This window comes from Habropoda laboriosa, unplaced genomic scaffold, assembly GCF_001263275.1.
Source record: "Habropoda laboriosa isolate 0110345459 unplaced genomic scaffold, ASM126327v1 scaffold143, whole genome shotgun sequence".
NCBI classification, from domain to species: domain Eukaryota; kingdom Metazoa; phylum Arthropoda; class Insecta; order Hymenoptera; family Apidae; genus Habropoda; species Habropoda laboriosa.
The window spans coordinates 2,026,023-2,043,318 of record NW_017100404.1 but is presented as its reverse complement, the minus strand read 5'-3'; the positions used below and the strand labels follow the sequence as shown (position 1 = coordinate 2,043,318).

Genomic DNA, 17,296 nt, shown 5'->3' with positions numbered 1-17,296 from the left:
TTTAACTTGCAAAATTTATAACGAAGTGATAAAAAGTAGAGTATTAAAAGTATTAGGCTACTTTAACGAAACTACGTTAACTAATATGAGTAAATGTTGGAACACTTTCTTCACCATTGTGTAGAATGCACAGCAATAAGTAAGTGCTTTTCTTCTGGAGAAGATAATGATTAATAATATACGTTGTTTCTTAATTTTCTGTGATTTTATTCATTTCTGTCAATAATTAATGACAAAACAATAATTTGCAGCTTATTATCGTATCATATTAATTATCATCATATTTTTGCACAATTTGTTACATAAATTTTTCATTTATCTCCGTGAAATTTAATGTAAAAAATATTTAAAATATTTCACGAAATATATATGTATATTTTAGTATATAACAAAATATAAATTAACATACACCGAATGAAAATGAATTTCAGGAGTAAATTTGAAATTCGTCAAATTCGATACTCAACCTTCAGTGTTTATTGATAATCTAAAAAAGATATTCTTGAACAGCGCATACTGTTCTCCAATGCATTCTTTCTGAACGATGACAAAGTGAAACAATGATTGATGCACCCGTTGCACTGATAAATATCGTTAATGATTTGCACAAACACCAGAGTTGCTCCAATCAAACGAGAAAATTGACGGTACTTCACATTTCCCAGCTATTTTCTCCGAAAACGACTATCAACGACTATCTGCTACAACAAGGGTGTCCCAAAAGTATCAAACCTAACGTTAGCTTATTAATCATAGAAAACGATAATCGCGTCTAAATTATCTTTTAATAAAAATGTAATTTTCCTCTTTTATCAACGATATATCCACACGCACACATAACATGTCAGTCATCGTTCACCCTTATCTCAGATATTAACTCGAAAGAGGAGAGACTGTCAGGTTATAAAGCTCAACGGTAACCAAAATGAAATGTAATTTCGTACGAAACGAAGAATTGCGAGATTAACTGCAAAAATTAAAAAAGCTGGATTTTCTTCTTTTATCGACGATATATCCACGCACTCGTGTTAATAAACATGTCAGTCATCGTCCACCCTTATCTCAGATATTAGCTCGCAAGAGGAGAGACTAATCAGATTGTGAAATTCCATGGAAACCAAAATGAAGTGTATTGTAATTTCGTATGGAAAAAAAAGAATACTGAGACTAATTGCAAAAACTGAGAAAGAAAATTCTTCAGATGAAGAATTCGAAAGTCGAGTAGCTCCGACAAAATGGACGATCATCGAGCGCTATTTGCGGGAAGCGTGTCAAATGTCCGCTGATACATAAAGCTACATGCAGTAGTGCATATCTGTTATTTCTCCGTCATAGTTTATACACGTAGATACTATATAAACAATGCGATATATAGCTCGCGTAGCCGGCTCGAATATCTTCCAGTTCATTTCCTGACGCGCTCTACGACGAAGGAAGTTACGATTTGTCACGTGATTCGCCGCGTTACCATTTTTTCCTTAATTATTTCTTCAATTTTCGATCGCAGTTTTGCTTCGTTGTGTCTAGTGGGTGATTCGAAATTCAAATTGTGCAAGTTTGTATTACACTGTCGCTCGAATTCGTTTCATTCGAGTCGAGTCAAATTTCAGTTTCGTTTGTCGAACGAGTTATTAACTCCACTTTTTGCAATTTTTCCAATTTTGGTACCAATGTACATGATCGGTGCTTGATTTTTCATAAATAACATAAATTTGATAAATTTTGTGTGACGGAATTGATCACTTTGGCTTCTAATTTGCTAAAATTCAAAGTTTTACTGCATTTTATTGGGTGCAATTAAATTTTTGGGCGGTAGCGTACATGAAATGGATATTAGGACGTTTTACTTCGAACGATAGTTTATTTTTATAGTTCTTATAGTTAAATATTTTTTTGATTTATTAAATGTTGTTTATTATTGATTCATTTTTACCTTTAATTGCACTTTGGCTGATTCTTGCATTTATAACTATTTCAATGTTTGTAAGTTACAGTTTTTGTTAGCGAAGGATATAATATGAAACTGTTTGCAACAGGGTTTATAACGAGCATTTACCAATTTTGAACGTTGAAAATATTTTTACTGCGAAGTGATGTATATATATTTTGTCGATGTCTTCTTTTGACGAAATGGTGTGAACAAAATGTCGGATCACGATAGTGTAGGAAAAACATTTGGAGGTATGCGACCATTGAATTTGCCAGCAATGAAGTATCAAAACACTTTGTTGATCAATGTTAGGTATGTTGAAAATAAATTTCATATTTCTAATAAATTTACGTGCACCTTACACTCATTTTTTGCAGTATTCTTTAATTATATGCACTAAATAATAGTTACAGACATGTATAGATAGTATAGAAACGAATTTTGTGGGCTAGTGGCTTGTAAAACAAATTTTTTCGTATATTATCAAAGATTTCTCTTTGAAATTTTCTTCTTCAATTTTTTATTATTTTACCTGTTCAACTTTTTCTGGATTTTCAATGAAAAATACACTTTTAATAGTAGTGATTTCTTCTTATTCTCCAGTCTTTTCTTTGCCTTTGAAATATTTGTGAAGGAAGTTACTAAAGGTGATTCGAAAATTAATCGAATATCTGAATTTTAACGAGATATAATTCTGCGAGTTCCAAGGAATTAAGAAAGCACAATTATTTGCATAAAGGGACAAATTAGAAGATGTAAACTTGAAATAATCGTAATATCTAAAGAACTGCATTAGATGCAAAAATTCTTTTACTTTAATCTAACAGTGTATAAACAAAATACTTCACTGTGTTGACACGATGTGAGTGCAACTGTGTTCTGAGTAGAATACTATTGACAGAATCTGGATCGATATAGTACTTGCGATGATTGATGTGCCAAGAAGTTGCTCATCTGCTATTTGAAATTCAGAATCACCAAATTGCTTTACGTGGTCAGTATAATATCCCGGTGCTTGTTCTGTTTGATAAGATCCAAATTTGTATGCACAGAGATCATTAGCAGTTAGTTGAAGAATGCGTTGAAATTGTGATCGACGAGAATTCAAGCTTTATTCAAATTTTAGTTTGTAAACTCAACTCACAGATGTTTGTTATCGGTTGAATATTTGAGTATCTAAATTTATTATTTTTATTTAAAGCTGATAATTTTTTACTTAACTCTTTCTTACATAATTTCTGGTAAATAATTGTGCTGTTCTAATTTCTTGAAACTCGTAGAATTGTCTCGTTAAAACTTTAGGTGTCAGAAAAATTATAAATTGTACCATTTTTCATCAGCTTTCTTTTTTGATCACAAATAATTTTATTTTTTTTCTGTCAGATATTAATAAATACATTTGCACTTTACTTTGCTTATGTGCTGTAGTAAAAGAGTTTAGGCATTTGTGCATAATAGTATACAACATTATTTAAGGAACTGTATCTACCTAAATTTAAGTTTACCAAATTTTGTATGTAAATTTATTCTTATTTCCAAGATAATTCAATTTTTATTTCCTTCTCCCTCCAAAAAGTACACTTCATAATGTTATCGTGTAACAAAAATGTCTCGTTGTAACTTAAATCGCAGCAAAGATTCAATTAAAAAATTACCCGAAATTCAAAAAATCTTTGTCAACAACTTCGCCTCTTTTCATTTCGAATTCACCGTATAATCGTCAAATCGACGAATTCGAAGGTACATCCACTTCGATGTGAAAGAAATTCAATACAACGCGAACGGAAGTTTTTCTATCGCATTATCAGTGAAAAGTGACTACAAATCGTTTCTCTCTCACGGATTTCTACAGTTACTACCCGCAGTTCGCTCGATCGAACCAGACTTTCCAATGGTTGTTCAAGCGGACGTTTATTGAGTTTCCTATAGCTGTCTATAAAACACCCTCCACCCTTTTTCCCTTGACGCATGATAAAACTCTGAAATAACGAGTTTATCTTCAATTCGCCATGCAATCCTGCGGCGTGTACACCGTCGATCGCGACGCGCCACGTAGAAGGTTCATGGATCATCCACAGCGATCTATCATGCTCCGATTAATTCATCCGCTTCTTTAATTTCACCTGTGTGCTTTCTGTGTGCTCGTTCATTACCGCCGTCGAGTATTTATAGCGTTCGATCGTTTGTGAGTGGAAGTGAAATTTCGAGCATCTTCGCGAGCTAGTGTTGTTCATCGTGATTGGTACAACACAGAGGGTGAATTATTCCAAAATTAACACCATAAGTAAGTTCTTTGGTAAACGATTTTATAAGAGAATTTTTTAAGAGAAAATGTGAAATCACGTTTTCACCAATTAGGTACTTTTGTATTGTTTAGAAAATGTGACGTTTGAAGAAGTGTTTGCAAATTTTGCGACAATGTTGGAATTTAATGTGAAAAGAAAATAAGATTGTACGATCTATAAAGAGTAATCTAAACTCTGAATGAATATACTAATGTAAACAGATGTTCTGTGATAACATCGATCGCTAAATGTAATACTGTGTGTTTGGATGGCGTACTATTAATGACCATTTTTCAAATATTTATAAAAGCTTAATTCCAACTGTTCGCAAGAATACGCTTTCTTTGAGAAATAGTTTAAATGTGATGGAAAATATTCTATCGAAGATAATGTAATTTTCCCAAATCCTATTTTACGGGATTAAGCAGAACGAAATTTTGGGAAGGTTTAATTTGGAATTAACTCATCCTGTGTGTTATACGATCGTTTTATATGTTTATCTTTATTTAGGTTGTATTACAAGTAATCGATGAACTTTTTAGATCGTCCAAGAGCACCTCGCAGTTTGGTAAATTGGACAATCTGAAGTCGGACATAGAGGCTGCAGAAAGTAAGTTTCGAGAACAAGTCTCAAAAATGCAGCACAGACAGAAATATTCATAATATTTTAAACAATTCTGTGAAAACATGTTTAATTTAATTTCAAATCTACAAAATTGTTATTATTTTAAAAACTTAATATCTTGAATACTATATTACGTACTATGAATATTGAAAATATTAATTTTTTCCAAGTGTCCCTTCAAAGTCGCCGATTTTTATAAAATTTTGGTGTACGATAGTGCTCAAAATAATATTCGATACGTATTTTTTTATACTGGCAATCGTTCAGATTGAATGTGCGAAAATTGACACTTTTTCAGATGAAAGTAACTCGCTTTCAGAGTTACTTTTTGCAGAGATCAAAAAATGAACGATTTTTCTAGAGGTGCCACTCTTCGTCAATTCTTCTAAAATTGAATTCGAATCGAACGAGTATTAAATTGTACGTTTGAATTGAATTTGTAGTGTCGGAACCGGTAGTCTCTCCTGCTAATGCTTTCAATCCGAAAACCGACAGTTTGCACTCATCTATGAGACCGATCATTATGCTAGCACAATGCTTCTCAATGTTTCCTGTGTCAGGTGTTAATACTCCAGACGCCTCACATCTCAGGTAACTTATTTTACGTCGATAAAATAAATTGAAGAGATTTCTCCCACCTCGTGAGAAATTTTCTACTAATTTTGTTCAGAAATTCAAAGTAATGAGGTGAAAATTGAATGTGATAGAAAATATTCGTGAAACATTGAAAAAGGAAAATTCTGAAAATTCTACTCATATGCAAGATTCATTTTTATTCAAATACTGAAAATTCAATTCATATAAAAGGATTCATTTTGTCAAATTTAATAAAGTACTTGATAATTTACATATTGTAATTTTGAAAATTTTGTAATATTTATCTACTGAAACGAATATTTTTAAAAATTACTTTTTTTAAAGTGTATCGCTGATTGGTTCAATTATAATTAATCAATCAATGTTGAAAGTCGTGTTAACAGATCCACGAGTAGTTTGGTACCTTATTCCAATATTGAAATGATTTCCATTTAAATAAAGTAAATATTTGTAGAACTGATAAAATACTCGAAAAATTCCAGGTTTGTTGATTTTAACTGATATTTATTCAATTTCGGATGTTTAGGTTCACTTGGCGCAGTCCGAAATTTATATATTGTGCAATTTCATTTCTTGGTTCGTCAACGATGACCATTTTTAATATTATGAGGATAATAACGTCTGGGATTAATTCGACGAGAATGAGTAAGGCTACTTTTACAGAAACTTTTGATCAAAAACAATGTTTAACAATTAAAATAAGCAAAATATATTTTACTAAGTGTACTTTGCTTTTAAAATGATTAATTACAAACTAAAATTATTCATATTTTATTATATTTAGACAATATTATTAGTGACTAATTCATTTTATCGTTTATCCATGTAAGCCACATTCGTTTTCAATGGAACGAATTTGATCGCGGCTTTCCTCTTTCTCAAATTGGCCATGCAATGGCCTTGTTTAATGGCAACTTGGGAGAAGCTTGAGAAAGAGCTTTCAAACAGGCATAAAAAGGTCTCGAGAACAACTTTAGCAGCTAAATTCAAAATCGTGACTATGGTGGTGATGATATTTGCCTTAGGTGAGTGATTTCTTCGCTATTGAGTTTAAGAGTTACAAATTTTTCCCCATTTTTCATATTTTCGTTGATCACTCAGAGGACAATTAGTTTTTCAAAATAACCTGATTTACAATTTTGCAAAAATTCCATCAAAGTTAAAACCACAAGAAAATCGCAATTACCTTAAATGGAATTAATTTGCTTAATCAATTTACTCAAATACAGTACTATTTTTATGACACCTACATTCCTTTAACACTCTCTCAATTTTATATCTAATTTTCTTAATAGATAAGTTACAATAAATTTTTGCAGTGGAGCACAGTTTTTCGATACTTCACGGTTACATCAAGGCTAAGGACTGCGCGCAATCGCGCGGAGATCCAGATATCATTGGTGTGTACTTCCAGTCGCAATTTCCTCAGGTGAGAATTATTTTTCACGATCAATTGATTTCCAACAGATCTACATCCTTTTTGTTTCGATTAAAAATGAAAAATAAATTAACAAATGCGTACATTCGATCAGATATTTTCTAGAATCCCGTACAGTTTGTGGAAAGGAATAGTGGTGGATATTATTAACATTCTCAGTACTTTCTCGTGGAACTTTGTCGACATATTTCTCATCCTCATCAGCATTGCTTTGGTGGATCAATTTCGACAACTAAACAGCCGCTTGTATTCTATAAGAGGAAAGGTAAGCGTTCATTTTATAGTTACATTATGTAAAATTTAATTTTATGAATTAATACCTCTTAGAAGAAAGGTATTTAATGTTGAGCAATGTGCATTTTGGAATTTAGAGAAATTTACGAAATCAACAAAGTTTGTTATTTAATATCTGCAGTACAATTGGATGTGTGGATATTTAGATTATTTACGTGATTAATTAAGGAGTTGTGTACTTATATTTCGTTTTGCAAATGATTTCTCAGTTTCTACCGAAAAACTTAAGTGAGCAAATTATCATTTTCCTAAAAACTCGAAATTTTCATGAATAATACATTCATGATTTTTTAAAACTTCACTAAATATCTTAATTTATTTTGTGAAAAATAGACGTTCGATGTCAATTTTGAATCATATTTTGATAATAACAATAATTGTCTTAATACAACATTCATAATTGCAACTAAAGACAATTAATTCAAAATCATAAATACGTAACTTCTTGTTAACATATTTTACTCACACACAGCTACAATCTAAACATTGGAAAATTGGCAAATTTTGTTATTTGCAATGTTTACATTTATCGAACTAACCACCGTAAAATTTCCAATTTTTCTATCATAAAAATGATTTGATAACAAAGAATTAAATTACGATATTTCTCTTTTGTAATGACAATAATTATATCGTGCAGAGTGTATTATTATTTCTAATAACGAATTTGGGTTGTTAGTATCATTTCATTGTTAAGGCAATGCCGGAATGGTGGTGGGCCGAGGCGAGGAGTGATTACAATCACCTGGCTACCTTGACGCGACAACTGGACTCCCACATATCCATTATGGTCCTTCTCTCTTTCGCCACCGATCTCTATTTCATCTGCATACAACTACTTTTCTCTTTCAAGTATACATGGCAAAACGTAATTTTATTTATGCGTGTCGTCTCACTTTTCCACGCTTTCCTGCCGCTGATTCATTCGATACAATTCATGCATGATTGTGTAATACTGAATACTGAAACTTAATTTTGTTATCATAGTTCACTTTTAACCAGCGTGATTTATCTTCGTGAGGTCGTATAAAAGAAAATCGTTTGTGTAATATGAGCTTTTTCTAATTAGTACCATTTTTAATGATTACAGTTTGATTTTCAAGCAAAAGTTTGACACTAATTAGCATTTCTTTCACGATTACGATTTAAGTACCAAATTTGGACAAATCTTTTGTGAACCAAATTTTTAGGGATAAGTTTCTATCGATTTTATACACACTTTTAATAATTACAGTTTGATTCTGAAGCAAAAGTTTGACACTTGACGCTAATTTGCATTTCGTTGCACGATTATAATTTATTTCACTTGCACCATAAGTCTGATATTTTGTTTCATCACGTAATTTATCAGCTTCAACACTTCTCTTCTTCTTTCATTTCACGAAATGTAATCGACGTTCCTAATTCTTGCTCATCGCACAAATACACACAGGCTCAACGTTTTATCTTTCAACAGCCCTATGCGCAGTATCGTTGAGAAAATTTACTTCGGATTCTCCTTTGGATTCTTACTAGCGAGGACGACGGTTGTCTCTTTGTGCGCCGCCTCGATCCACGACGAGTCCTTACTTCCTGCTCCGATCCTCTACAGCGTTTCCGGAAGCAGCTACTCCACGGAAGTAAGATTTCTCGAGTTCCCTGTCGAATAAGATGATAAGGACATTATTGAGAAATTGGCAAAAATGAAAATTTACCACCATAATTTTCTATATATTTTTAAACAAAAAGAAAACAAACGTTTTTATTGCTACGATAGTATTTTCAATATACAATTTCATGGTTTTTATAGGTGATGAGATTCTTGTCGCAAGTAACAACGGATAGCATTTGTTTGACAGGCATGAAATTCTTCTCGGTGACCAGGAGTCTCGTATTAACTGTACGTATTAAAATTTACCACATAAAATTCAAACTACATTAACGTATAAAACTTTCTAAACTACCACTTATTTAAGGAATAAATAAATGATGTGTGCATATAACATTTTCTATTTTTCTAAGCAAACACTAAGAAGAAAGTTAGTATTATTAAATAAAACCAAAAACCCACGAATTTCGTTTATTCAGGGTGTCTATTTTATCTCAATACAGCGAAATATCTTTTAAGGAAGTGATGTTAGGAAAAAATGTTTTAACAAAAGTTGTTTGGTACGGAGGGGGACATTATGTGGTATAAATATGTTTTTGGTACCGGGAATGGTGGGGGAGATTTCAAAGTCAGTTTAATTTTTTTAAATGGAATGCTATATTTTTTTATACATAATACGATAGTGTACGTTAAGACGAGTCCAACGAGGTGCAAACAAAGTCATTTAAAAAACATCTAGAAACCACTCCTTTATACTTTATCTTTCGTATTCCACAACACTGATTTTTTTTCATAGAGAGTGATTTCATTTCTCCACTAATTTCTTTTCCTGACATTTTTTACTCGCACGAGAGTTCTATGAAGAATACGAAACTGCTTCGTGTTTGCAAAGCAACTGTTTATTCGAGTCGTAACTCTCAGAGAGTTGAGCGATGCTCTCAGACAGCGAGAGACACTCTCGAGAGCAGCTCGCGATAGTTTTACTCTGAAAAGGACAGCTAGGTTTATGTTTGGCTCGATGTACGTACAGCGACCCAGGTTCGCGTTTCTTATGTTTGGCTCGCGAGCAATATCACGAGTTCTAAGAAGTTAAGGCCTCGAATATTTCCCAGAACAGTTGCGAGCGTACAGCGATTAGAAATCGGGCAGGACGACTCGTCCTCAGTCGGTGTTTACGAGGCTGTCGAACGAGTGCCTCGACGAACGTCGCTTATACTGCGCGATTCTAGTCTCGTAGGGAATACATTTCGATTATACGCGGATTTCCAATCAATTTACATACTTAGCACATTCGTTCGTGTGAATTAAGTGCCGCAGCATACAAGAAGTTAGTACACCGAATTGAAGTTACACAGCGAACAGCTCAGCTTGGGAGAATTCGCTTATACTGCGCGATTATAGTCTCGTAGGGAATACATCGAACAGCGCGTTTTCGATTATACACGGATTTCCAATCAATTTACGTACTTAGCACATTCGTTCGTGTGAATTAAGTGCCGCTGCATACAAGAAGTTAGTACACCGAATTGAAGTTACACAGCGAACAGCTCAGCTTGGGAGAAAAATGAAACGAGAAGCTACTTCATGAAATTCTACTACAAATTTTTCTCATTTAAATAACACGAACGTTCCCTACATGCACCTAATTCAAATCATCGCCGTAACATTCACTTATCGCTCATTCTGAGCAGCTTTCAAATACTTCACTGAGCAAAAAAGAAAAAAGAAGAAAAAATAGCACAAACAACATCACGAATGAGAATATTTCGTGAAAACGTGTTTCAGGTGGCAGGTACCATAGTCACGTACGAGTTGGTCCTAGTCCAGTTCAACGCGGTGCAACAAAATGGCGCTTCGAATAGCACGGATGTGTGCGAGGTGAAGTAATCGCGTTTTCAAGCATCTTTCAACGCGCTTACAAAAGGATTCCATCTCGACTTCCTCCCTTTTTCGCCTAAACTATTCCGCTTGCTTTTTTAACTTGCACAGTCACTTCCATAGTTTTGGAAGTCGCTTACCGTATAAATAAGTTGCTGTATATACAGTGCTAAATACCCGAGCTACTCTAGTGCCTTAAAGTCCTGTAAAATACACTACTTGACCGAAAAAAGTTGCGACACCTAGAAACTGCACAAATCTCCAAATCACATATGTTTCTCGGGCTGCTCTGAGGAAAAATGATTTTTTTCAACCAAATTTCAGTCATTTCTCGATAACCCGAAACGATATATGCAAATTTCAGATTTGTGCAATTTCAGTTTTCAGGTATTGCAATTTTTGTTTTTCACGAGCAGTGTTGCTCTTTGTTCTACCTTTGTTTAAAATCCTTTTGTTGTTCCAATATTCTTCTTTTTACACGGGACACCCAGTAGTGATCGATTAATACTTAAGGTGCACGCGTTCGATTAACGGTAACTTGTCATAGAAAAAGGCAGTGAACCTATTTTTTGGCAATTTTTACTAAAAGTTAAGCAAACATTGTTGTAAAACGAACTTTACTTCCTCTAAAATCGATTCCTCGTATTTCTCGGTGTTCTCTTATTACACGATTACTTATGTAAGTTCACTTCACCGATAGAACGTGTGAAAGTGATAGAAGAGTACTTATTACTTGCAATAAGTAGGATTTTTGTCTGTAGGCAGCGCTTATCGTGTAGTTTACGTAGCTCCGAGTGCCTTATTAGAGAAGACTCTAGCAATTAGACGGCGTAAGATAGTAATTAAAGAGAAATATGAATCTTTTAATTTGTAGAAGGTAGAAAATAATTTGGAAATATGAAAATTCTACTTAAGATTGAAATACACTGTACAAGCAGAGTGTACCTTTTATTTTGGTCCAAAGTTTCATTTCAAATGTAACCTTGCAGATTCAAACATTGTAAACGAGTCAAAATTTCTTCGTTAATAAAGAATTTTACGAACTATTGTAATATGTAATTTTTTCGAAGTATAATTGCAGCGATGTTCGGTGATAAAAATTGAAACGGATCCTCTGGGCACGAAAAGATGACGCGTGATTGCTAAAATTAGGTACGTGTTCAAATTACCATTAGTATTGAGGAAACTGGAAACTTGCTTAAACAAGATAACAAAATTATGCATTAAAAAACAAAGCTACATATACGGATCACATAAGAAAATTGTTACAATTATTAAGGGAGAAGAAAATATTTAATAACTGTAACAAATTGAGTTAGCTCTGACAATGAGTTAAATTAGTAACTTGTTACAAGTTTAGACAAGTGTGCACGTAACGAATTATGCAAAAATTCACTTTCTTTTTGTATTTTCGCGACGTTGAGTTATTCGAAAACGTAAAATAGGAAAGTAGCTGTTGTAATGGATAATGTGGAATGTGCGAGAGAAATTGAAGATTTAATAGCTAACTTTTAGTCGTGCAAAATGAAAAGCTTGATCTTTGAAATTTCACTTTTCTGTTTTACGTTGACAACTTATTTATTAGTAACGCTTTTGATGTTTAACGATTCCGGTTGATTTTGTAAATATTGTAGAATATACACAACTTTCGTTCAGTGTAAATAGTTCTGTGGATTGTGCATTTGTATGTCACGAGATAATTCATAAATCGGTCAATTTCTATATTTATGCTTTCATTTAATCTGTACGTTGTATTCGAAGAAAAATTATCGCGGAATTTATTGAAAAGATGTGACAATTTCGATATTTTTCTTAAATTTTTTAATGCCAACTAATTTTCTCAATTCTGCTAAGAAAATTTATTAATACAGCTTTGGAATATGTATTTCGGTTAATTTAGAAATACGATTTAACGTAAACTGAACTTTTCTAAAATCATGTAAGTACAAGTTGCTGCCTATGATCACTGTAATGTATGTATTTGCTTTCACGATGTTTATCACCTTGTAATTCTTCCACCGTTAGAAATATGTCGAATATTTTTGTTTTGCCAAAGAAATAATTTACTTTCGCCTTTCGAACGAAAATAGGAAATACAGGTGAACTATGTAATATAGCCATACTAAACTAATTCTACATACAATAACAGTATTTGGGTATGTCGAAAGTTGATATTGAATTAAACGTGACAAATTTCATTTGAATACGCACAACTGGAGTGAAATATTTCTACGAACAGTAATAAACGACAAGATGTGAATTTTAATGAAATATATTAAGTGTGAATATATTCTTAATGAAAGTGGAATAATTTATAATTGATTAAAATTTCATTCAATCTGATTTTATTGCAATATTTGTATGAAACTAATAGAGAGTTATTTGCACCGATCAAATAAATTAGAAAATATTAGATAGAAAGTATTTTCGAGTTATTTCAATTATTTCTTTTAACATTCTTTCCCCAAAATTCGAAAAAATAACAACAGAACAACTTACGTTATGCGTATCAAGTGATTAGAGATAGTGAAATTTGGGTCATTTTTGTTTCGCTGCTTTTAGCATGTCCAAAATATTATTCATATCCAATGTTGCATTCGTTTCGTATTCACTGTATAAAATTTCATTACAATAAAGAAATTTATTAATATTGATAGAAATTTTACTCTACGCAAAATGGCCGAAATTATAAAGACACTTCTTCAAGATTTATGTTAATGTAAGATAGTATGTGTATATGTTAGTTTGCGATACATTATAATTGGTACAATTTTTCGCTATTTTGCCAATTTTGCTTATTAATCTGTTGACTGAATCGTACTGAAACCTACGAACTGCCTAAAGACCAATTTAATTCGTCTTATCAAATCCAATTGAAATCTAATTAACAAAATTGGTAAATAAAAAGACTCTCACGCTTTTACCATTTGTTATTCAAACAGTAACATAATTTATTTAAAATACAATTACAAACAAATAGACTGTCACGTTTCGATGATTTATCGTTCAAATAATACCATAATTGATCTACACAAGTTGACAAATTAATACGTGATGCTAAGCACGAATAAATTGAGTTTCTATTTCGATTGAAGTTTACCTGTTGATTTCTCTCTTTGTTATAGTCCTTCACGCTGAATACCTCACGATAATTTTGGCCACGACTTCCTCGCGAAGAAGCTCTGCAATCTGTTCGTTTTATCTCGTGAAAGTATATGTCGGTCGAAATGTTATTTAACGATTCTCGTAATTTCTTAAGAATGGTACAAGAAAGATGAAATAAAATGGGAAACGTATCAGCAAAGGAGTAACCATTTCTTGTTTTACATTTCTTCAGCTACTGTAGGTTTACATTTTAGAATGAAAGAAAATTTGTAACTGCTTTACTTTTATGTGAAATATGTTCGCTGTTTGCTGTTAAAATGTGCACACATTGTCGTTTGTGAGAAGGTTAATAGTAGTAATCGAAGAAACAGGAATATATAGAGATAATACAGTGACAGAAAAAGAAGAATTGTTGCTGAAAGTAGTATCTGTGAAATATATAATGTAGAAATTTAATTTGAACATACCGAAAGTGTGCATGAATGAAACTGCTTTCAAAATCGTGTAATTTCTTCATTTATTGCAAAAAGAAAAGTAAATTAGATAATTTCTAAAAAAAAAATGTACTCGTTGAAGGATTTTCTTATTTTTAATTTTATTTACCGTTACATGAGTGTGTAGTAACAAAAATAACTATAATAATAGTGTGTACAAATTTTAACGAATGATTTTATTTAACTAAATCCTTGTATTGATAAAACGAAGTTTTGCCACAGTTAGGTACTTTTATTGGTGGTATTTATTACTGATTTCACCGTCGTTCTAGGTAAAAATTAATTAGTTCGTTAAATTAGCGATGATACTTTGTAATCTATGCATGTGTGGTGTTCGAAATGAAAAAATAAACGAATAGTAAATAACGACGATAATTGAATTTTTTATTAATAAAGTTCGTCTCAAGGCTACTGAAAATGTAAATTATAGTAAATCTAATTTATTATCAATTACGTGTTCCAATTATAATTCTAATATGTTACAATTATGTATTAGTAAACGTTGGAAATATTAAAAAGGATGAGGTATGTTAGTAAACAAATGATTGAAATACAATAAATTTCAAGGTACTTTTATGCAAACTTTGTAAATATTGTTTAGTATTAATTTGTAGCAGTTCGACACACTAAGGATAAAATCGTGATTCAAATATGTATAAATTAAAATGGAGGGAAAATTCGAAAATGAGCAAGAATATATTAAATGCAATATATATTAAATGCAATCAATTTCTACAAACGAATTCTTTCCTGTCTATCAGAGGAAAGCAAGTGCATATTTTGCGTATACAAATACGTAACAAGAATTTTCTCACGGACGTAATATGGCAATAATTACATTCATTGTAACAATAATGTTATCAAAAGTACAGTTACAAACAGATACTACTAATACGATAAACAACATTTCAATTTATTTACTACCACTAAATTGTAAAAATACAACTTCGTACGTCATGATCGCTCCAGCCACCTGTAGATAAATTTATTTTCAATTAAACGTATTATAGTGAAGATTAAACTATTTTATATTTATGTAAGCCGTTTATTTTCCATTTAGAAAAAGAACGAAGTTAACAATAACATAATCTTTTTGTCAGTAAACAATCTATAGTTAAAGCAAACAGCAATAAACGGCTCATATGCCAATAAAGAAGTGTCTTTAAGCGATCGGTATATTTAATCTCCGCTTTGTTAATTGTAAGTGTACGTGTTTTTAGTGAAATAGTCATTTAAATATGAATTTACCGCAAGCATAAAATTCCTCGTGATCGAAAAGAAGCGCAGTCCTGTTAAGGCTACATCGTCTGTTGCGAGTTGATACTGCAGCCTCTGAGTCTGTGAAATAGTTTTCTTCTTATTATTGTGTAAACAATAATGATTTTAATGCAGTATGTAGAAAAAGAATTTTATTTTAGAAAAATAAAATTAAGCAAATAAAAATTCCCTGCAAAGAAAATAAGAACGTCTCTTCTTCTCCTCTAGCGGAGGATTTGAACTCAGGACCTCGTGTCCTACAGTCCGAGATTTTTCCATAAGTACCAATGGCATAGTGAGCGTATAAAAAGGCGTTTTCGTTACTACTAGATATACAAATAATAAAGAAAGTAATAATTTTAAGGCATCCTGTACAAATTTTGAAGAATTTTATTTTAGAAAAATAAAATTAAGTAAATGAAAATTTCTCTGTGAAGAAAATCAAAATTTCCCTAACTGGGATTTGAACTTAGGACCTTATGCACCACAGTCCAAGATTTTTGCATAAATACCAACGGCAGTATATCAGATATTTGCTATGATAGTTGTACACATGGTGTATAATAATTTAGTAAATATATAACGAGTTGCTTTAAATATTGTTAAGTAACTTTTATTTCAAAAGTGTGGTTCAAAAAGAGCATAATTACCTCGACGCTGTAACTGGACGCCGAGCAATTGTACAAATAGGGTAAAGCTTCCTTGCTTTGATCGTGTATTCTAGCCGTAAGCAAGGTAACAGCACACGTACGGCCGATAAGAAATGCGAAGGAGCCGAAAAAGTAAACTGCTCTCAACATGCTGTCGTCTGATGTGCTTTCGACATGAAGAGAATAAAATTGATTAGGTATTTAATAGCTGTTATCATTTTCCGTCGTTCATTTTCTTAAGAAAGTGTGTTTAAAAAATTTAGCCCTATTAAGAGCATCAAAATGAAAGCCCTGTTCACGTTAATAAATAAAGAAATGAAGAAATAAAGAAACAAAGAACTGAGGAATAAAGAAATACAGAAATAAATAAAAGAAGAATGAAGAAGTGAAGAATACTGAAACGAAGAATAAAGAAATTAAAAACTGAAGAATAAAGAATAAAGAAACGAAGAAATAAAGAATAAAGAAACGAAGAAATAAAGAATTAAAGCCCCAACTGTATCATGTTAATCTTCAGAAATATACGTACGACAAGCCGTTCATAAGTTGCAAACAAATGAAATACAGATTGTTTGCAAAAGACAGAAGAATAATCGGAGAGAGTTGCTCGTCCACTTTCTTCACGACGCAGCTCAATATCGCATAATCTTCGCGGAGCTCGCGCCAATCGAACGTCGCTCGATACTTCGTTACTGTGATTGCTAATTTCTTGTTCAAAGTTTTGTATCTTTCCGCCAAACCAGTGGCAACCTGAGAATTTGTATTTTATTTAATTGTATTCGAACAATTCGTTTTCAAATTAGTCCAGTTAATAATTTTCGAGCAATAATAGAATTAATAAGTTTAAATGAAATAGTAAATTTCTCAAGTTTAACCTTCCGTCAGGCGCACCCATTTCTGAAACGCCATCGGGCGCACTGGATCTTAGAGATCGGCCTTCAAGAGTAACTAACGAGTGTAAACAAAAAACATCAACATTTTGAGCACATTTGCACATTCATTGCGCAACGCATCGCGTCTATACAGGGTGTCCCGTAACTCCTCGAACACCCGGAAATGGGGGGTTGCTGGGGTGACTCTGAACAACTTTTTCCTTTACCAAAATGTTGTTTGAAGCTTCATTTTTGAATTATTAACGAAAAACACTGACCAATC

General features: G+C 32.3%; 2 protein-coding genes across 2 annotated transcripts in view; one reads left to right on the top strand and one right to left on the bottom strand.

The window, feature by feature from the left end:
- Positions 1 to 2,183: 2,183 nt before the first annotated feature.
- On the top strand, positions 2,184 to 10,644 carry LOC108575328 (gustatory receptor 5a for trehalose-like). Its single transcript, XM_017938094.1, has 11 exons — positions 2,184 to 2,242; positions 4,758 to 4,825; positions 5,284 to 5,431; positions 5,964 to 6,082; positions 6,268 to 6,462; positions 6,757 to 6,866; positions 6,970 to 7,140; positions 7,849 to 8,021; positions 8,626 to 8,788; positions 8,959 to 9,048; positions 10,543 to 10,644. The coding sequence occupies exons 1-11, from the start codon at positions 2,184 to 2,186 to the stop codon at positions 10,642 to 10,644; spliced, it is 1,398 nt and encodes a 465-aa protein (XP_017793583.1).
- A 4,503-nt stretch (positions 10,645 to 15,147) lies between these two features.
- LOC108575327 (gustatory receptor for sugar taste 64f-like) overlaps positions 15,148 to 17,296 on the bottom strand; it is a 6,527-nt gene continuing 4,378 nt past the window's right edge. Inside the window, exons 6-9 of the mRNA XM_017938093.1 lie at positions 16,671 to 16,891; positions 16,142 to 16,307; positions 15,483 to 15,572; positions 15,148 to 15,207 (exon numbers count right to left, since the gene is read on the bottom strand). Of these exons, the coding sequence (XP_017793582.1) occupies positions 15,148 to 15,207; positions 15,483 to 15,572; positions 16,142 to 16,307; positions 16,671 to 16,891 (537 nt within the window). The remainder of the gene's footprint in view (positions 15,208 to 15,482; positions 15,573 to 16,141; positions 16,308 to 16,670; positions 16,892 to 17,296) is intronic.